Raw genomic sequence first — 22,046 nt, forward strand, 5'->3', positions numbered from 1 at the left:
CATGGAGTCCAACTGCCCGCCCTCCCGACGCAACATGTCAGGTCAGCTAAAATGAAGGCTGACGGCCCCTCAGACGGACGTCGGCACGGAACACACCGAACAGACTCGAGTCACTGACCTCGCCAGATTGTCCGAACGGCCGATTATGGAGTTGGTGTGTCACAGCCTTAAGTGACATTAACAGATCGGAACATCTGAAAAGACCTACAGCAATACACTTTCAAATGTAAATATCCATCCATGTTTATTACAACATTCAAATAAGAGGACTTTTATTACACTGTCTGGTTTCTTAAGCACCTGTTTCCCAATTGAGTTAAAAAAATAAAAATTGTTACAATACACATTGTTGTTGAAGAAACTGAAAAACACGTCAATCCGCGCACAAAAAACACAAATGGCACAATGCAACACAGTCATTACCACTGGTAAGAATATTGTCCTGTTTCACTAGCAAAAACAAAAATGTTGAAAAAGATCTTCCTTGACTTGTGTAACTTGTGTAGTCCGTGCGTCACTAAATATCAGGGGGGAAAAAACAACCCCTCAAAAAAAGTTAGATTAAAAAATAAATAAAAATCAATATCTGTATTTTGTAGAATAATCCTTTGGGGACACCACCAGACCTCTTCCCTTTCTTGCTCCACGGTACACTGTTTCAACAATGTCAATCATCTCCTGCTTGTCCTCCATTGTCCAGTTTATCTTGTTGTTGTTGCCGGTGCCCAAATCAATCATGATGTGCTTGTTCCTGAAAAAAACACCAATAATAATAATATGAAGTTCTGGAGTCGCACAGTAGTTCCCCAACAACGACAGACAGGAAGGCTTTATATGAGAAGGTCCTCATACAGCAACCATTTAAAGTGCTCATATTATGCTTTTTCCCTTTCCTTCATTGTGTTATATATCTTTTTGTGCACGTTATAGGTTTACAAAGTGAAAAAGCCCAAAGTCCACCCCAAAGGGACTTACCATCTCCAGCAGAAAACACTGTTCACAAACTGCTCCAAACAGCTCTATTGTAGTCCAGCCTTTACTTCTGTGATGAACGTGCGTCACTTTGTAACACACGTTATAATGCACGCCTAGCATGCCTTGCCCTCATACTCTGCTTCTGACTGGCTAGTAGTCCTCACCTAGGTACTGCTCATGTGCGACTCCCAACAAAGATGGACCAGAAGTGAGATGTCTCACTCTGTAGCTAAAACAGAGAGCTCAACACACAGGGTGAAAAGAGGAGCTGCAGCAATGTGCAGTACAACAAATATATGGTGTTTTTAGAAGATTAAACCATGTAAACCTATAAATACATACATTGTATTTAGATATAACCTCTAAATACAATTATGAACCTGAAAATGAGCATAATATGAGCACTTTAAATCACATCATAATAATCATAATTCATAGCATTCCCATTGATATTTTGAAATCCAGACATTAAGCGCCTTACCTGAAAAAGAACATGACGGTGCAGGGGTCGTACAACTCGTACATCTTGTTGAAGTCAGGCACTTCTGTGATGTCCACCAGGTAAATGACTGCAAAATTCTTCACCTGTCAGGTATATGGAGGGAGAATATTAATGCAACAGTAAACAATCAAGGTATCATGATGAACAGCAAATCATGTAGCATTACAGGCAGAACAACACAACAGGGAGTAGTTGGTTTTTGGAATCAACAAAACAGTTGTTTTGGCCGATTGATTGATTTCTTTTTTTTTTTTTCACCTGCTTTGCCAGTTCACACTACCATACATTGGGTTATTTGCATGACTAGTACACTGGCTATCTGATAACATTTAAAGTTCTATGTAAGATATTAACTATTAACATACCAAGGTTTTCCCTGCTCGATGGTGTTTTAAGCCCCCAACGTCGACTTCAAGGAAGCACTGCGACCGTTGACTTCAAGGCACCTAACCATTGCCTAATCCTAGTGCCTCCCAGGCAGCGCTGCCTGGAAGGCGACGTTGGAGGATTAAAACACCAAACACCATTTTCCCTACCATTATAAGTCTTAGATGCAGCACCCGAGCCGTTCCTGTCAGCACCTAAGCTGAATGAATGTGAAATGCGGCAAAAAAAGTGCCAAAAACGCGGGGAAACGCGCCAAAAAAAGCATCTAACTAAAAGACTTTTCTCAGATCTAAAGATTGTAGTTGGCTTTCTTTAGCAAGCTTTGTCTTTAAGCTTTTTGTGTGTTATATATTATCTGCTCTAGCTTTTCCAACGTTTTAGAAACAGGTATGGTGTCCTTCTTTGCATTACCTGCAAACCCTCACCATTTAAGTGTGTTGGTATGAAAAGTGGGCATGCTCAAATAAGCTTCAAATAGAGTATAACTTACATCTTTTAGAATGTATTGCAATGCTTCAGCTTTTTAACTGCCTTAATAGCTTTGCGCAGCATGTCCTGAAAATGGTCTACAAACTGCTGACTGAGAGTAAGATAACCCCAACATAACATACTGTAATGGGAATCTTAGTTGTAAAATCAGCAATAAACTGCCAAGAGCAGTGAACAGCGTGATGAAAAAAAGTGATGAATCTTCACATCCCTTTAGGAGACAGTATAAATCTATACTAGAAAACATCTTCAGCATTGTAGAAAAGGACCCTCAGATGATTTTCTGTTACCTGTAAAATCAATAGGATTTTCAGCTGAGGTCAAGTCAAACTATAAACTGTAATTGCTCATTTTGTTTTACCTGGCAAGCATTGTTTTTAAGTTTATTAATACTGCCGATATGTAGTGTTATCATAGACTTTAATATCATAATTTGTAAGTAGGTTTGGGTACCGAAACGCGGTGCCAATAGGGCACCGGTTCCGACGTAAACGGTAGTAACGAGACCGAATAAGAACGAAAATTTCAGTTCCTCATATCGGAGCTCGACTTTGTTTTTTTTCAGAAGCATCGCTGCACGGGACGCTACGTTACCTTTAGCTAGTAGCTGGATTAAACACAATGGTTAAAATGCTGACAGCTTACGTTAAGCGGTGTAAAGTGTGACTGTAGAGGATTCCAACACTGGGACGTAACAGTCTGCAGGCAGCTGCCGTTGTTGGAAAAACAACACAGACGGTGCGTTCACTTGAAACTTGCCAGCCTTGTGGTGCATTCAAAGTTATTGTAAAATACCCTTTTCCCATCTGGTGCTTGTTTTTGTCGTTTACCAGCAATTTACTGGTGAAATAAGTCATTGTTATAAGTTATTGTTATTACATATTAATCAATCATTTAATTTTTACCATATAGCAATAAACAAGCTGTTCTTTAATGTCGCAAACTGTCGTTTTGTGCTCCTTTTTTATATTATATACATTATAAATATATTATATATATTTCGGTTCAGGCACCGACACCGTTTTAAAAGTATCGTTTTAGCACCGGTATCGGAAAAAACCCAAACGATACCCAACCCTATTTATAAGTGTAGAATATACTGTCATTTGCACACAAAAAAAATATAAATTTAGCATTTAATGCAACTGATAGCAATTAGTCGCTGTAGCAACATTTAACCCAGCTAACAAAGAACTATCAAGGATATTAATAACGTAAAGCTCCCTATGGAGTTTAATTGTGTAGGTGTACTAAACATAACGTAACTTTTATGAATACTACAGCCTGCGATCATCATAGTATTTATTTTCCATCCCCAGCTGGTAACTGTTATTCTGATATTTTTAGGCCTTTATATTTTGGCATATCATGTGACTAGGCCTGTAACAATTTCTTTTTTTATTGTCTTAATATAAACAATATTTGTTTAAGTAATCGCCATTTCTTTGTTTATCCACAATAATTGCTAACATTAGCTAAGGTGCTATGGGGTAGGACTGTCGATGGTAATTGTCAATTTTATAAATACAATGTATTATGATAAAAAAAAGAGGCGTGGTTCACTTTATAGGCTGTGTACTTGTGTTATTACACTAGAGGTGCAACGATGAATCGATTAATCGTTTGAGTCATTTTTTTTATTAAAAAAAAATAAGATTTCTCTGATTCCAGCTTGTTAAATGTGAATATCTTCTAGCTTCTTCTCTCCTTTGTGACAGTAAACTGAATATCTTTGAGTTTTGGACAAAACGAGACATTTGAGGATGTCATCTTAGGCTTTGGGAAACACTGATCCACATTTTTCACCACGTTTTGACATTTTTATAGACCAAACAACTAATCGATTAATCGAGAAAATAATCGACAGATTAATCGACTATGAAAATAATCGTGAGTTGCAGCCCTATATTACACCATTTGGGTCACATAACAGTGATAGAACCAAAAGATGTATCCTGGAGTTCATTTGGAACTTTATTTGTTTGAAAAATAAAATAAAAAACGTTTTAATTTGACCGAAAGAGACAATTATATCGTGAATCGCAATTATTTCCGAGACAATTAATTGTACAGCAAAATGTTGAATTGTTACAGCTCTACATTTGACAGTAAACATGAGTAGTGTATACACCTGAATACATTTGACTGAAATATAAGGTCTAAGTCTAAATGTGAAACATCTTTGTTGGCTACTGTTGCTGTTCACGTACGACTTTATGCTTTGCCCCTTAAGACAAGTCTGTACTGTACTGCTGTCTCATTTGGCCAAATACAATGCTATCTCTATGGAAAGCTATAATATATCTGTTACAGCGGACCAGCCGGTGATAGCAGCCAGGGGGTAGCTTATAATGCTATTGTTACAACACACACGGTTTATCTAGGCTGGATCAGACAATAATCAAACCTTTTCAGCGATGCTGTAGAGAACTTCGTCCATTTTCATACATGTTGGGTCCCAGTCGTGTCCAAAGCGGATCACGAGGACTCGGTCCTCCTCAGACAGGATGGCTTGGTCAACCTGCCAGCCATTATGGAGATGTGGTAGCATGTACGACATCTTGATCCTCAACTGTCGATTCCCAAGCTGAAAAACAACACAATTTGACTTTAGCTTCACATAACTTGGGAGGCAATGAGAGCAACGTTAAGTTGACATCCAGCAAAATCAGGATTTCGCTCGTAGTTTTCAGTAACGTTAACGTTAGCTAGGTATGTTTAGCTAGTTATCCTGCAGACAACAGACAACGTTAGCTAGTTAAGGAGCCAAAGAAAAGTCTGGAAGAGGAAATAATTAAACTTAGTTACGATAAAAGAAATAGTGCGGAAACACTTACCTTAAAATAAAAAGGATTGCGTATTAAAACGTAGCGTGTTAACTCTAATATAAGGCAGAAGAACCCCGTTAACTGATGCTGCTGTGTACCTTTTCGTAAATGTTACGTTCTGTACACACGTCATCAAACGAGCGACACTGTGGACACGACGTAGTTACGTCACGCGTATGTATACCTAATTTTGCAGCACTGTAAAAAAGACTGTAAAAAGAATAAGGTATTATATTTTAATTTGTGTTTTTGTAAATAATAAGAAATGTATTAATACATTTTTTGAAAAATATAATGGTAGGCCTATTGCCTACCTTCAGTTAAGTTTTATTTATTTGTTCATTAAAAAAAAACTATATATATATTTATTACCGTTGTTTGTATTTATTTAACTCTTGATATGTTACTGTAATACATTTATCTTGTGTCCTGATAAGATAAGAATATATCGCCTTATTGAGAGCGAAGACATGGCTGTCGTTGGCTATTGGCTGTCGAGTATAATGCTGAATTGTTTTATATTTGATGTGTTTGTCGCAAGTTGTATGTGTGAATTTACCTATAAAGTTAATGTAAAAATACAAGTTGTGTTTTTGTTGTAGTTAACACATTTCAAAATACAAAATTGGATTTCTGATAAAACACATTCAAACACGTAATAAATGAGAAGTCAGTCATACAAATAATATTAGATATAATTGAGAAGATTTAGATTAATATGATTTGATTACTAATTTCCAAAAAAAAAAGAAACATTGTCAGTTTGCATGCAGGCATATATGATTTTATCCCAAATCAGAAATGTTTTAGATGCTTTAACTCACTCAATATACATTATTCAAAGAGAATGAAATAGCCTACATTGGCATAAAGACAGACTTGTTTGTTTTTGACTAATGTAAGGTGAATTTCTAAGTTTCCAACATTCCTCCAGTCAATACAATGGCCTTAAAACAAATAGCTGATGTGAGTTAGTGAAGAGAACTCTCTTTTACACCTCTCTAACCTGTGTGGTTCCAATCTGGATAGAACATGCAATAAGTAAATATGATAAAAGTACTTTAAGATGATAATAGTTGTCCTTCAAATGCTATACCTTTTCTTGGAGACAGACTTTCTCATTTGCTGTTATGAAAAATACCTTCTGTGGCACTCACATGATTTTGTTAGCAAATATATTCAAAGAAATACAGAGGCGTTATCTCTGCAACACCTTAGGTAAATTAATTAAAAGCTGGCATTTCGGGCAGACTGCTCATTTTGCAACAAACAGAAAGAACACTTGATCCACTTTAACCTGTCACATGTCCCTGCATGCCCAGTTGAGTCATTACTCCTCTTCACTGCCGTCTCTCGGCTGATAGAACTTAAGTAATCAGCTGTCTTGTTTATGATACTAATAGTGGACATTCTTTAATAGAAAATACCATTCCTTTGTACTTTTTGGGGAAATTTCTCAACTGCAAACGGTCTGTGTAAATTATACTTCTAAATACTTTTTTAAAAAAAGTCTATTTTTTAAAAAAAAAGTCTATTTTTTAAAAAAAAATGTTGTTGTTGTTACCTCATTTCACTTCTTCATCTTCCTCATCTGCGGCCACCATATGGTAAAATGCCTCTCGTTGGGAATGACTTATTTCCATTACATATAAATCAGTATATAAATTACACTCTTACATTAAAATATTTAATAGTTTGTATGCCGTACAGAGACATAAAGACAAAACATGTATTGTTGTGCAATTCATTACAGTTCAAATAGAACGTACAATAAACAAAGGTTCAAAGGTTACAGGAAAACATTCCAGTCTATGACATAGCAGCACATTATGGCACTCCTTAAAGTATGAATCATTATTAGATATGTTTTAGCCTGTCTTTAATTCCATCACTAAACTACACAATCACATTACTGAGGTTATCAATGGACAAGTGATTGACAAAGTCCGACTACTTCACATTAGACTATTTGGTCTAGGACACATGATTGTTTAACACAAAAACAATTCCGCCAATTTCACAATAAAATTAAGATCTATTTCCTAACTACCATCAACACTGTAATCATCCCTTAAAGCTGAAAAAAGGCATTTTTAATTCCGAGTGGCTGTTTTTCACATAGCACAACATCGGCCTTCAGCCTTCTGATAAAGTCTGAACAGTCTCTCAACCTCAATCTCTGCTGAAAAGAGATGGAACTCTCTCACCATGTTGGTTAAACAAGTCCTGTGCCATAAAACCACACCCTGTTCAGCAAAACAGTTCAGTTCAGATCCCAGGTTGCATTAACCCACTTTAGGCCAGCAGGTGGCATAAGGAACATTCACATATTTTCTGGAGACAAACTAACTCCACCAGTGGTTCTTTGAACATCCCACGACGTCTGGAGAAACATATCCGAAGTACATCTCTATTCCATGATGCAATATGAAAAAAATCCTGTGCACATTAATGTCTTAACAATCCCTGAGGAGTGCTGATGCTCGGCTGGAACAGACAGTGTTGGGATGCGGTCAGGGCACACAGTCGACCACAGTGATGTGCAGTAGACTGAAACTGCACTCCTGCAGCTCCTAGTCGGAGGGATGCTCTGGACACGAGCGATTCACCTCAAACCACTCATCTATACACCTGAAACAAGAAGAGGAGGAAAACAGAAATAAGATGAATTACATTTAACTCCAAATATTTACAATAACAATCTCCTTTTTATTTTATAAATGACCAAAAGATGGCATCTTTTCAAAAAGATGACAATCTTTATCCAATTACCTGGATGAAAATGTGTTGAGTCAATAGGGCTACCACGAGCGGCAGGTTAGTTTAGCATAAAGACTGGAAACAGGGAAAAACAGCTAGCCTGGCTCCCTCCAAAGGTAACAATTTGCCTACCAGCACCTCTAAAGCTCATTAACTAACATGTTGTATCTTGTTTTTGTGATTTTGTTACATTTGGACAGAGCTAGCTGTTTCCTTCCTTGGTTTTAGTCTTTACATGAGCTACACTTCTCTATTCTTCTCATGTGACTCTCAGCAAAACAGGGAATGTGCATACTTCCCTTAATTGTCAAAACTATTCCTTCATTACTTTGAATAAATAAAGCAATACATATGCTTTATTAGTCAATAACCATACTTGGTCCGTACGGGGACTTGAACCGGCCCTTTAGTTCCCAAACCAAGTAAGTCCCCATGGACTGAGCTATTGCCGCCCCAAACTATTAGTAAGCGAGACAGTATGTACAGCATGTATACTTTTTACACTTTTATTCAAGTTGTTCAGGCTCTTACGACACATGTCCGATACCACTCTCATGTTTGTATGCTAAAAATGAAGGTTACCTCTTGAGGTCGGGACTGTTGGCACTTGGTGCATTTTATGCATTTGTCAAACCATTTCCAACCACAATCTATTGATGTGTGTGTGTTTGTTTGTGTGTGTTAGTTACCCTTTATGGTAGATACAGAGGCAGGGCAGCCTGGCAATTGTGTCTCCCTGCTCCAGCTCGTCTAAACAGATGGCACATTCCCCAGAGTCTCTGGACAGGATGTCCTCTGAGAAAGACAATACAGACAGAGACTAACTGAGAAAAGTGCTCTGCCTCGCACACCAAACCATGTATCAGATGTTAAGTTCAGTCACTGAATCCTGCACAACCATCTGTTTAACTTTAGTACCAGAATGCCTGTTGTTGTCTGTGCCCAGGTGAGAACTGGTATCCCTCTACAGTAGTGGATAAATACGCAGACTCCAGTGGGAATCGGTTGTGTTATGTAGAACTTAGTTTCACTTTTTATTATCCTTTTCTTTCTGTAGTTTGATGGTTTGTTTTAATAACAGGTACGATGACTTCTTCTTTTGTCTCACGTGTTACCGTGCATATTTATCTATGACAGGCCCTAGGGTCAATACCTGAGGCGAAGGAGTAACTAGGAGTATCTGTTGTTTCTCATGTGCTCATGTCAAAATGAATCCTGCAGGAGAAAGACTGCACTTACGAAAATATTTGCATGGGTTAGGTGAAATATAAAGCGATGATTGTACAGGTTTTACACATCTGTACGCCTGTGATAAGCTAAGACACACTGTGCACTGTCTATGAGCAGCATGTACTGTATATTTATCAGTGACATGCATGCTGCTGTGGGTGTGTGCCAGCTGAAAAACTGTGTGCGCATGTCTCTGCACACTTAAAGATGAGCAATCTAATTTTGTTTGTGTACATGCAACACTGTCAAGCCTGGGATGTCTCTACTTGCAGAAAGTGTGTGTGGTGACAACTGTATGTCTACAGACACAATGTGCATTTCCTGTGTGTGCACATGTAGGTGTGTGCACTACACAGTTAGTCTGCATGCATATACTGTTGGTGGCTGTGTAAACGTGCAGCTGCATAGCTGCATGCTACACTGTATAACATCTAGTACAGGTGCATTTCTGTGGATAATGAGTTCTTGAAAAAAATATCTATGAATCTTTTATTACAAGACGTTGTGCATTAATACATGATCATCCTCATGATCTAGTTGTAGAAAACAATAGGGCATACAATTGTGACTGAGGAAGGGAAGACAGAGGCAGTGGTGGAATGTAAATAAGTACATTTCTGTACTGCCTTTAAGCACCATTTTGAGCTAGGCTTACTTGTACTTGATTACCTCCACTCTAGGCTACCTTATACTTCTACTCCTTTACATTTATAGAGGTGCCTTCGACTCTGTCACATTTATTTGAGAGCTATAGTTACCAGTTACCTTGCAAAATTACATAAAAGAAACCTGTGATGATCTTATAAAATATGATTATTGATTAAATTACCCAACAAAGAGTAGTTCCATGTCAACTACTTACACCATTAAAATGCAGCTTACAAAGTAATGCATTAGAGCACGTGTCGAACTCAAGGCCTGCGGGTCAAATCCGGCCCCTTGCAAATGTTGATCCGGCCCGCCAAGTCGTGAGCCAAACCAAAAACGTTTTTTCAAACTGCAATTAAGCGACACTCAAAAAAGAATTTGGTAGATTTGCCGACTTTGAGACTCAGTAATTCCCACAGAATCAGAGAGTTTGCATATTCAGGCTGTCGGATGCTACAGGATGCTGGGAGTCAGCTGTGTGGTAGCCTGCTTTTAAAAAAGGTAATCATTGTTTTGCTTGATTTGCTAAATTCTATGATGGATAAGGAACTTTTTTTGCTGAGTTCTTTAGGGCTTTATGTCGACCAAACTGTAAGTGAGAAGACTATATGAGACATGCAATAAAGTCACAAATATTGAACTTTTCTCTTAAATAAAAGCATGTCAATAAACTATACATGTCTGGACCTTGATGTGATTCTCATTCCCCAGTGTGGCCCTCAGTGAAGTTGAGTTTGACACCCCTGCATTAGAGGTAATATTCAAGTATGATAATATATTGAATGTTACAGTGGTTTCCAAAATGGGGGTCAGGACCCTCCAAGGGGTCCTCAGATAAATATGAGGGGTCACGGGATGTTTACATGGATATAAAAAATAAAAAAAAGATTACATGTTACACAACATTCTGTTCACTTTTTTGCTATTTGTCAATGTTCTTTGCTGGTTTCATGTCAGATAATGGCTGCTTTTACCTTTTCAGGGCTTTGTAAAGCTTTCAAATAAAACAATCTATAAAAATCCATTATTCTGCATAAGGAGTACTTGTATGCATGACTTGTACTTGTAATGGGATATTTTCACATTGTGGTACTGTGAGTTTTATTTGAGTAAAGGATCTGAATGCTGGCCATTTGTAGTCTGGTCCCAGCCCTCTGATGCACCAGAATTCATCAATGTCATTGTTCAGTTCTTTTGCATGCCTATTTTAAACAGAAATTAATAATTAAAACTGAAGAATTACAGATGGTAGCTGTGGCCAAAAACTAATACCAAATCCTTTGACTTTAAGAATCACCCATGGCCTCTTGCACCTTTACTCTTAGTTTCTTACTGTTGTAGGTGAGGCGTGTTTTGCTGAAACACATGAGCAGGTGCTTCTCTATTTCATCTGATGCCATAAACTTGGAGCAAACAGGACAGTGGAAGCCTGTGGAGGAAAACACAAAGACGACAAGAACATAAGGACCCAGATGTGCCAACGTCCCTCTCATAACTTATTTATTGACATTTATTTAATTTTTTAATGTACACAACAGAGGGCGTGGGACAGTTTGCATGAGCTTGATCTTAACACCTCCATGCACTTGCTTAGCTCAAATCACTCAATCACATTCTCAGAATCATTGATTCTCATAAGCAGAGGTTATCAATGTGGTGATTAATGATTAGACTTCCTCATCAGGGAAACTACCATTGCCGGTAATTAGAAGGAGGGGAGATAAAACTTCAGATCTAGTTTTATTGACCACGTTATGAAAGATACAAATATTGGAGCATTTACAAAAACTCCAACAACAATAAGGATTCAGGAAACACTGTCAAATGTTAAATGTTTTGTTAAGGAGCATTTGTTTTGTAGTGAAATGGTTGTTAGAGTGCCATAAAGGTCCTGTTACAGTATATGAGTGTCCTGTTTTGTTGGGACCTGAACCCACCCACCAGCTGAGAAACAGCTAGACTTGCAGATTCAGGAAGTATAAATACGTGTGTGTGTGTGTGTGTGTGTGTGTGTGTGTGTGTGTGTGTGTGTGTGTGTGTGTGTGTGTGTCAGGCAATGTGTAACCAGCAGGAAGCTCATTTCTTATCTGCTGACGTACATAATGCACTCTTCCCTCTCAGCCGGAGTGAAAAACTGGCCTGTTTTGCAAGACAGAGGAGGGGCAAAGGAAGAGAGAGGTACTGCAGTACAGTACAGCTGTGCCACCTGTGGCACTGGCTGCAATAAAAGTGCAGAAGTGTTAAACAAAGGGCTCAGACATCAGACTGCTATTATCATATGCCCGGTATCATATGTCAAATGGAAAAGCGACTTTGACAGCAACTGTAATGGATATAGCTTATTATATATTGTAGGAGTATCATAGACATATCCTACATGAACTAACATGTTGACTCTAAACTCATACTGAGTGCCACAGTATTAGAACCGGAAAAAATAGTTATGCCAAATGAGATAGAAAAAATGGTCCTTGGGTAAGATAAGGACAATAGCCTATAGTGTACAAAAATAACAAACACACTATTTATAGACACACACTAAAGATAGATGTTACTTGAATCTATCTTTTGTAATAAAATATTTAAAAAAAAGACAGATTCAAGTAAAAATAATGCTCCATGATGTATCTGCTCACTACAGTGTAACACAGACAATGTGTACTTCAGGAACAATCCGGAGATTAAAAAAGTTTCACTCGCACTGAGCGATAACACATTCCTGTTATGTGACTGCCCTCTTTCCAGAAGTTTTATGAAGTAACTGTTATGAATGTGTAGTAACCCATGCCTTACAATCTTACCTCCCAGCAGGCGAGGGGACAGGTGAGCCGGTAGGGACCCTATAAGCAACCTGTGGCCCTCAGGAGGCCGCTCGCTCTCCTCGTCACCATCCGTGCCATCGAGGCTCTGATTGAGTCCGTGCGACCCTGACCTGCCACCGGCCGGGATACTGCGCCCGGAGCTAGTTGGCCCTCCACCTGTGTAACGGATCCGGGGCCCATCTGGTCCATTTGTGTACCTAAACCCCGCAATCCTTTCCCCTCCGCTGGAGTTACCAGATGGGAGATCAGAGCTGGAATAAGCCCGAGTTCTGCCATCAAATACTGGGCTGCTCTGTTTGGCCCCCATGCTGTCTCGGGCTTCCCTCCTCAGCTTTTCTGTGCGCTTTAAAGTTTTTAGCCACGACACATGGTTACAGTGAGTTCTGAAGAACTGACAGCAACAAAGGAAATCAAGTCTAGCACGTGAACAACAACAAAGGCGAGGCGATCCAACATCTTAAAGTTTCATGGTGCGCCCTGTGCGTAAATTGCGCATTCACTGACGCATAACTTAATTTCCAAATGGTTGTTTTTTTTCTTGGCAGAGCCCTTCCCTTTTTTTCAACAATGGAAAAATGAAAAGGATAAAATCGCTTCAGATAAATGTCTTCAATTGCTCCACTTCAGACGAGGACATGCGTGCAAGTGTTGACCTACTGCTCGTCTGGTTCAAGTTTGTTTTTGTGCTCAACTGTGGCCGTCTGGAAAGAAAAATAAAAGCAGGGATTGCCCTCCTCCCCCCCTGTGAGACAGCTCCGTCAAGCTACCCAACGTTCACCAGAATAACACAAATCTCCTTCAAAGTAAAAGCGGTAAACACATGGAAAAAATATGACAAACTGTGAAAGTTACTGTTATATAGAATTAAATCCCCTGTCTAATAAAATTCTAGGCCTATATTATACTGTGGTTTGTTCTAGAGAAGCCTTTATCTTTGTTTGCCATTGCTGTTTCCATCCTGCCTTTGCAGGATCTTCTGCATCCACTGCAGTGGTGTAAAGTAATGAAATTATTGAAGTACGTGTATGTAAGTATGATTTAAAGGAACTTTTACCTTACTTGAGTATTTCCATTTCATGCTACCTTACTTCTACTCCACTAGAATTCAGAGGGGTGTGTATTTTTACTCCACTACATTTCACTTGTACTGCTTTTACAACTAGTTACTTTCATATTAAGATTTTACATTAAAAAGACATGATCAGTTTATAAAATATATATGCACTTCTGCACTGTTGTGCTGGGCAATTCACAAGGACTTCTGCCATTATTGGAGATGGTGTGTAAATTACGTGTGTGTATATTTGTATATGTATGTGATGTGTGTTTTTAAAGACCCACTGTAAACTGTAGGTACAAATCATCCAAAGACATAATGTTTGATCGTTCAGTAATTTGCTTTTAGTCAATCAGAAAAAGCTACGACTGAAAATCACTTCGATACACACCTTTTGTTCTTTTATTTTGAAGGCCAAATCATAGCTTCCTGTCTGCTGTTCCCTCCAGCCAATGCCTCCAGCTTCAGGCGCGTCAGGTGGCGCGTGACGTCAACCAGCGGGCTGTTGGCACAGCAGCAGGTCACCAGTCCACTGTGTGTGTGTGATATGAAAAGCCCTCCATGTTTGGCGCTTTGTGTTCCATTAACTTCAGACCATTAAGGGAAAAAAGGAGGAACGCTCTGTTCACACGGTTTATTGAACAATTTCACACACATTGGAGGACAAACAGAAGATACACTGCATGAGAAACATTCAAATACTGTAGGCAATAAAATGACAAACATTTACAAGCCAAAGTAAACAGGCTAAGGATGAACCACTGAAACAGTCTTGCATGTGGATCGAGTGGTTGAAGGCGGCGGAGGCCTGAAGCATTGCAGTGCACTGGATGTGACATACAACAACACAATGTGAGATTAGAGATAACAGGGCAGGCGAAGGGTGGCTGTCAACAAATATTCTCTCTCCCCTGTGATATCACTCAGGGATTTGAGTGTGCACTAAATTATGGTTAAGAAAAACCTCGAAAGGAGCCGATAAGTTCAAACAACACACGCAAAAGAGGTTTTGGCTAGATTTAGAAAGGTCTCTCGTCAGATTTAGCTGAGAAAGGAGGGCAAACCGTGAACCAGGAAGACTACAGGACAGGAGAACTAAAGGGTGTCGTGTGACAATGCAATACCCAAGCCAGGAATGGCTTAAGCTGCAACATGGGCCTTTGTTGTGATGGTCATGTAATAGTAACATTGATTAAAAACGTCCTCATTAAGTGACTTTAAACTCTTTGAGGTGTACTGCCTTAGAAACATTAAGAGACACACCTCAAGAAATGATCCATGCTACTGTAAAGCTGCACACTGTGATTTCCACATGAGGTGCAAAATGCTTTTGTCTGTAACCTATACGACTATTGTAACCGTGTGTGCAAAACTGGATAGTTTGAGAGCTGCCCTATCTAAATCTATATCACAGATATACATCCCTCAGTTCCCTCCTTGTTTCCCTCCATGCAGTGGAAAACTTTACCGCTTTTCCTCTCTTTATCTGCGTCACTCCAGCTGCCTCACAAAGCCACAAACCGTCAGTTTTTACCCATTCCTCTTTCAACTAGCTCTTGTTTGTCCTCTGTGTCAACATACAGGCAGAGAAAGTAGGTTATCTGTCACATTCATCTCCAAAGCCACGGGGGAAATGTGTGTATTGCAGTAACATCTGACTGTATTTCTGCATAACAAAGCCAGCTGAGGCTGATGTAATATTGCTGTGCTGTGGAACTTTAACTAACCGGATGGTGAATGATTATGATACTTGCATTGTACGTGGCTACTACTCACGTAGCCCCAATGTGTGTGTGTGTGTGTGTGTGTGTGTGTGTGTGTGTGTGTGTGTGTGTGTGTGTGTGTGTGTGTGTGTGTGTGTTTGGTTGGGGGGATCATCACAGTGCAACAGAGTGCACTCTTTGGAAAGCAAAGCCACTGAGACATTCAAAAACATGGTGGTGCATTTTTAGCAAGTTGGCCGTAAGTATGTGTGTGTGTGTGTGTGTGTGTGTGTGTGTGTGTGTGTGTGTGTGTGTGTGTGTGTGTGTGTGTGTGTGTGTGTTAGATAAGAGTGTGTTGTTAAGTGTTTGGGCTGATGAGTTGAGGCCCAGAGCTTCTCAGCAGCTCTGCCCCAGCTGCAGGCCTCATCTTGGGGCTCATCACTGCTGGCTGACCCCCATCTGCTGGTGGTCGGGCCCTGGTTCCCCCTCCATGTCAGCGTGGTAATGCTCAAAACTGTCGTCTTCTATGTCTGGCAGACCCAGCAGCTAACAGGGGTAGAAGGAGAAAGTTGTGTTACTATTTGTAACAAACATAATAATGATACATTTATATCAACTTAAAAAAGCAACTAAAATATGATTTGTCAGTTTTATACATAGACTGTTATATTTTATATGTTATAATATTAATGGACAAAGCATCTGGTTTCGGCGAAGTGCTGCAAATGAGGAAGTTCCTTAAACCTGCATTCTATCTGAATTCCAGCAGGGGGCGACACGTGCGGTTCCAAAAGGAGGTCGGTTTCTGTAGAAGTATATAAGAAAGTGACCCACTTCTCAAATGATTTATTACCTCAGTAAACATTTTCATAATGAGTTTATGGTCTCAATCGCTAGTTTTAAGTCTTCTGCAACACAGAATGATGTTCATTTTTTGAATTATGGTCTTGTTGATTTTAAAATCGGCGATAAAGCAGGGGGTATTTTAGGGCGTGGCTCTGATGTGATTGCCAGTGAAAGTGTGTAACGTACCGTAGAGTGTAAGCAGCTCCTCTCTCACTCCTCCCTCTCGTCTAAAATCGTCACATCCGCAACCAGGATGGCTGCGCCCGTAACGGCAAACTCGACGACGGATAGCAGATCTCCACAAACCAATGGGTGACGTCACACATGCGCTGTCCATTAATATGCAGTCTATGGTTTTATAACTGAGCTCTTCCAGACATTTAAATGAAAAACAAACTTTTCTTTTTAATAAAAAGAATAAATATGAAGTGGTGATCTACTAAAAGGGGCATCTTGCTGACGATATTTATGGATATTTTTCCTTTCCATCGATAATATTGGATCGTGATCGATATGTCGATCCAGATCGATGTATCGTTACAGCCCTAGTAAATGCAGTGAAGAGAAGTTTGTGGGGCGGGCAGCAGCTATGTTCTGGAAGCTGACGTGGATAACAGACTGTGTCACTGAGAAACTGACGGCATATTTTGCAACCCATAGGTTTCGGAAAAACCAAAATGACGCTCAAAGTGGATGGCTGTGCATTGTAGCTCCGGCCATCGCCATCTTGGGCAGTGCCTGACGTGGACTTATTAAAATATGGGTAAAGAGGTGGAGCGTGGATGGCGCTGAGGCGGGCTAAATGAAGCCTATGCTCGCCACCTGTCACTCAAAGCGGTACATCCTTAATTATGCAGAACTTAAAGCCTGAATATAATCAAAACGGGTAAATTATAACCCCGCCCACTCTATTTTTTTTTTTTTAAAGATCTTAAAGTATTGTTGTTTTTATTCTAATTTTTTCCTATTTACCAAAAAAGCTTGAGGAAGAACGTGTTAAAGCAATGTAAATCAGCTTAAATTGTTGTTTCATGAATATAGACAACAATTTCTAAGAATTTTCAAAAAGCCTTGAATCATGTTGTCCTGCTCCTGTTGTTTTTGTTTTTGTTTTTCTTAAAATGTCAGAATTCTGGGTGGAGTTTAACATGTTTTGTCCCTACCAAAGGGAACTGACTGTATCAGGGTTGTAATAGACCCAGACTCTACGAGCAGAGGTCACTGTGCTGCGGTTGATGCAGTGTGTTAAAAAGAAAACAGTGTCTCCAGAAAGCTGAGCGTCATTATTTTGTTTCCTTACAGGCCTGAAGGATGTGAAGACCTTCTCCAGCACCTCTAGCAGAGTCTTCTTCCCGCAGGAAGATATGTAGTCCTGGGCCAACTGAAGGAAGGGAAGGCAGTCCTCACTCTCACTCCACACGTGCTACAGACAGATAAAAGGATGAGCAAATATTAATGCAAGTAGGTCTTGGCTTCTCTACCCCTTTAAAAAATTATTTTATAACAATGGAGTCTAATCTCCAAAGACTCTGTACATTTCATATTATGCATATGTACAATAACTCTTTGCATATCTGCAACGAAGTCTCTTCTGATTGAAATATAATGAATTCTATGCCAGGTGATATAATTAATTCTATGCCAGATGATGTAATCCTGTCACACTTCCTCCACCAGCGTAGCCTCACGTGGGCTGTAGTGACATACAACTTGCAGGAATTAACCAGTAAATAAGTAAAGCTGGGTCAGGGGCAATGCAGCACAGAAAAAAAACTAGAACAAAGCAATTAAACCAGATAAAGAGACATTTGGTCAAAGACATGCAGCAGACAGGAGTAGGAATAACACAGTGGTGACACTTTACAGTCAGATTCACAGTCCTTAATATTTATCAAGGAAAGTGCAATAACTAACAATGAAATGAGGGACAAATTGTTCGTGATTATATAGTAGATAACGATACATTCTTGAGATCAGAGTGTTACATATAATATGTTAATGAATAAGTGTCAAATCATAAGCTCCTATGTATTTACATCCTGAACACGTTCTTTACGATAAATGATTATGAATATGATTATTATTGGTTATTCAGGAATTGGTATCAGATGTTGAGGACTCTGTGGGCCTTGTTGTAAAGTGTAACCTCAACAATAAGACAACTGCTACTGTTGTCACACTCAGTAAATGAACATCCATAAACACATATACTACACAGTGCTGTTTCTCTAAAACCTGGGTTTAAACTCTACCTATCTGTTGGGTCAGAAATATTAGTGTGCTAAAGGCCAATAAAACAGTAATAAGTAACAGTAAATTATAATTCCTGGATATCAAAGGTAAGAGTCCGAGTCAGATTAAAATCAACTTCCTCATCAGTGCAAGTTGTCTGCTACATCAGTGCTCTGAATTGTTAGATAAACATCACTGCTTGTTTAATTGGAGTCTACAGGCCGCACCGTTATAGATTATGTATTAGGTAATGCTATTAGGGGTGTCTGGCCAAGTGTGTAAAACAAAATGCAGGTGTTCTTACTGTAGTGTGGAGTCTACAGGCTTTGTAGTAAAAGTTTGGGTTACCTATCATTTAAGAGCATGCTATCTGATTTTATAATTTTAGGAAATCAGTATTGGGATTTCGGTTTACATGAAGGTCGGAAATATTTTCAGACAAAAGTTGAGGGAGTTATATTCCTAACAGTGATCAGGTTTTTATGCCACACATTTGGTGTTAATTCATGGATTGTTATTCATAGGCAAAGATTTTCTTAAAATTGACCACAAAACAATTGATACCATCCTTTTAATTTACACCTTAAAAGGGTCTTATTTGTTCAATGTGAATGTGTTCATGCCAAACATGGGGATAATTAATGGATAAATTCATGTTTGTAATAGTAATTTTAATATGTGCATGATTTAAGAGGTTTTTAATTTGGTGAAAGAAATATTTAGACCCTCTTCAAAATAGCTTCATATATTACAATCTATATATTTATCCATTAAAAACACCTTAATGTCATCATTATTAGTGGATGAGTTAATGGAATGCTAAGGAAAAACAACTAATGGCTTTGGTCTACTTGTGTGGTAGGGACACACCTTCATGTAACAGTTTTAGGAGTCACGTGAGAGTCATGTGAATCCACCTGGGGAAATAGTTTTCACGGTGTTGTAGACGGGTCTAATATTGAGCCCTCCAGCTCACCCTGCTTAGGGACAGTTGTTCCAGTTTGACACTGATGGATGAATGAATTGAATGAATTTTTCAGCAGCTAAACACTGTCTCACCTGACATGGACGACTACTTAAAAAACTACTTAGCTACTTGCCCTGAGGAAAATTACAGAGCTGGAAACAGTGATGTGCAGCTGTGCTGTGACTGTATTATGGTGGAATTGATCTCACAGCACCCTCCAGTGAAAGGTTAGGGTAATGATACAAAGTTTTGAGGGAAAACTAAAGATAAATAGTGGATGTGAGTGTGTGTGTGTGTGTGTGTGTGTGTGTGTGTGTGTGTGTGTGTGTGTGTGTGTGTGTGTGTGTGTGTGTGTGTGAGAGAGAGAGAGAGAGAGAGAGAGAGAGAGAGAGAGAGAGAGAGACAGCATGTGAGAGCCCTGCTGATAGCTGTATTGATCGAGCGACAGTAACCAGATCTCAAGCAAAAGGAGACAGAGTTATTCTAGCTGATTTGAGAGTGCATAGCAGACAGCTAACTATGAAAGTGTGTGTGTGTGTGTGTGTGTGTGTGTGTGTGTGTGTGTGTGTGTGTGCAGCACTTAACTTGCGTTAGATTCAAAAGCAGGAGAAAAACTGAGGGTTATGAGGGAGATAAAGTGATTTTTTTTTATTGTGCAGCAGCTGGATTTCTATTGATCTATTTTCCACCAGCAGCCATGGAAAGCCCCTGCTTAAGCAACCCTGCTCTGCTGTCTGTGGGACAGACCAAAGTCATAACACAGGCACGGTCGGCGTGACATAATGTGTTATTGACTAAACAGACGCCCTGGCTCCTGGGTCATCTCCATCTGCTCCCTGCCTTGTTAGCCTCTGTCACTGAGCAGGAGGAGGGAGCAGGGCGGGTCTGGCCTCAGGAGCTTTCAGGGCTCACAACACCACCACTGCACTACACTGGTGTAGCACATAGGCTAGTCTGTATGATTAGAGTAGGGCTGTAGCTATACCATTGAAGACACTGAGCTCATATTCTCCATATTGTTTCTGGAGTTTGGGAGATTTTAACAACTTCAGGAGTTTATGTTCAACAATTAGGCCTACAGACAAATTACACATGGTGTTTCTTTAAGGCTGACTTTGATACTGCTTAGGCCTTTTTAAATGTGGCTGTTTAAGGGGAAACAAATGAATAGGCTAAATAAAGTCAAAAAGGGATTTGGTATTTCTCACCATTGCAGTGTGGGGAATTCTTAGAAACATCACCTACACCCTAATGTCTGCAAATAAATGAACATAACTTTTTAACTGAACAGTTAAATTAATACATTTAAAAGCATCAAATATTTACATTTGTGTCTAGGCCAACATTTTTTTTATAACTTTGGTTTCACTGGGATAAATTTGACTCTATAATTTGGCCTAATTCCTTCAAAATAAAGATATAAAAATGCGTCCCTTGTTAAATATTTACTATGTCTGCAGAACTACAACTTCTCAATCAAATAAGTCAGTTCATTAATATGGAGAGAAATATCTCCACATTAGCAGCAAACATTGGCCTTCATTGCTATATACAAATAATGTATGTGTAATGAAAATGACATTTTAATATAGAAGTAGAATATGCTACTTATATTTCTCCAGACACATCCATTTCTTAGTTTTAAAAGAGGCCCTTTTGTATTCCAAATGCAACATGATGGTCTGCAGGGCTTTTATTTTGAAAGTGGAAGGCCTCGTGTTTTTTTCTAACCTGGCTAGCTGTGGGTTGGAGGGTTATCGCAGTTTATTATGATGGAGGAATAAACACCATCGAGAGACGGGTGGAAGGGTGTGGGATGTGCACCCAAATTGAAATGACATCATCCCCTCCATTCTTCGCCCAAAGCCCCCCCCCCCCCCCTCCCCACCCCCTCCTATATGTCCATCAGGCGGAAAACCGGGACCAACCGTGACAACCCCACCTCCAACTCACCCTCGACACACCTACAAGAACACGCACGCACAGAGTGAGGGAGCTGAAGGCCCTGCAGAAGCTCTACTTACGAAAGTGTCGGTGCCGCTGGGACACAGCACGTAGAAGGAGACGCCGGGCTCTGCGTAAAAGTCCAGCCGCCTCTCGTCGTCCTCCTCGGCGAATATGAGGTCGAACGGGTTACCGGAGCACCACTTCTCCGCCGCCTCCACCAGATGCTTGAACTCCATCCTCTGTTCTCCGCTCTGCGGTGTCCCTGCTGGCTCCGGAGCTTGGTCTCGATCTCTCTGGCCGTCACGGCGATGATGCTCAAGACAAAAATAACAGCTGATCGGACAGCAGCATCAGCAGCCTCCTCTACCGCATCTCCTCTAGTGCACCGCCTGCATGGCCCGGGAATAGAGATAACACTGATGGTGCATAGAGCCTACCTACCGGGTCTGGTGCTCATCCGTTCTCAAAGCCCCATTCCTCTCTTCCTCCCCACGTTATGAAATCAGCCCGTCGGTCGCATACATGCATACGCAGGAGGACGCTGGGAAAAACGCGATGACGAACAGTGAAGCCGGGCAGCCGTCCATATCTGAGGCGCTGTATAGGCCTACTCCCAACTGTCTCACTGTAGGCATCATGACTGTATCATTTAT

General features: G+C 39.9%; 3 protein-coding genes across 4 annotated transcripts; all 3 read right to left on the reverse strand.

Moving 5' to 3' along the window:
- Positions 1-218: 218 nt before the first annotated feature.
- txnl4a (thioredoxin-like 4A) lies at positions 219-5,364 on the reverse strand. Its single transcript, XM_031287205.2, has 4 exons — positions 5,191-5,364; positions 4,761-4,940; positions 1,457-1,560; positions 219-751 (listed from the first exon to the last, which is right to left on the reverse strand). The coding sequence occupies exons 2-4, from the start codon at positions 4,911-4,913 to the stop codon at positions 580-582; spliced, it is 429 nt and encodes a 142-aa protein (XP_031143065.1). The 5' UTR covers positions 4,914-4,940; positions 5,191-5,364; the 3' UTR covers positions 219-579.
- A 1,490-nt stretch (positions 5,365-6,854) lies between these two features.
- On the reverse strand, positions 6,855-13,389 carry LOC116041276 (E3 ubiquitin-protein ligase ZNRF2-like). Of its 2 annotated transcripts, XM_031287168.2 has the most exons (4): positions 12,621-13,374; positions 11,153-11,248; positions 8,631-8,736; positions 6,855-7,812 (listed from the first exon to the last, which is right to left on the reverse strand). In XM_031287168.2, the coding sequence occupies exons 1-4, from the start codon at positions 12,946-12,948 to the stop codon at positions 7,755-7,757; spliced, it is 588 nt and encodes a 195-aa protein (XP_031143028.1). In that variant the 5' UTR covers positions 12,949-13,374; the 3' UTR covers positions 6,855-7,754. The 2 variants fall into 2 exon arrangements, with proteins under 2 accessions (XP_031143028.1, XP_035849070.1); XM_035993177.1 differs by lacking the exon at positions 11,153-11,248 and having other exon boundaries at positions 12,621-13,389.
- Positions 13,390-14,317: 928 nt separating this feature from the next.
- On the reverse strand, positions 14,318-21,926 carry mturn (maturin, neural progenitor differentiation regulator homolog (Xenopus)). Its single transcript, XM_031287198.2, has 4 exons — positions 21,471-21,926; positions 17,548-17,670; positions 15,742-15,947; positions 14,318-15,696 (listed from the first exon to the last, which is right to left on the reverse strand). The coding sequence occupies exons 1-3, from the start codon at positions 21,627-21,629 to the stop codon at positions 15,840-15,842; spliced, it is 390 nt and encodes a 129-aa protein (XP_031143058.1). The 5' UTR covers positions 21,630-21,926; the 3' UTR covers positions 14,318-15,696; positions 15,742-15,839.
- Positions 21,927-22,046: the final 120 nt, after the last annotated feature.

Source organism: Sander lucioperca, chromosome 16 (assembly GCF_008315115.2).
Source record: "Sander lucioperca isolate FBNREF2018 chromosome 16, SLUC_FBN_1.2, whole genome shotgun sequence".
NCBI lineage: Eukaryota > Metazoa > Chordata > Actinopteri > Perciformes > Percidae > Sander > Sander lucioperca.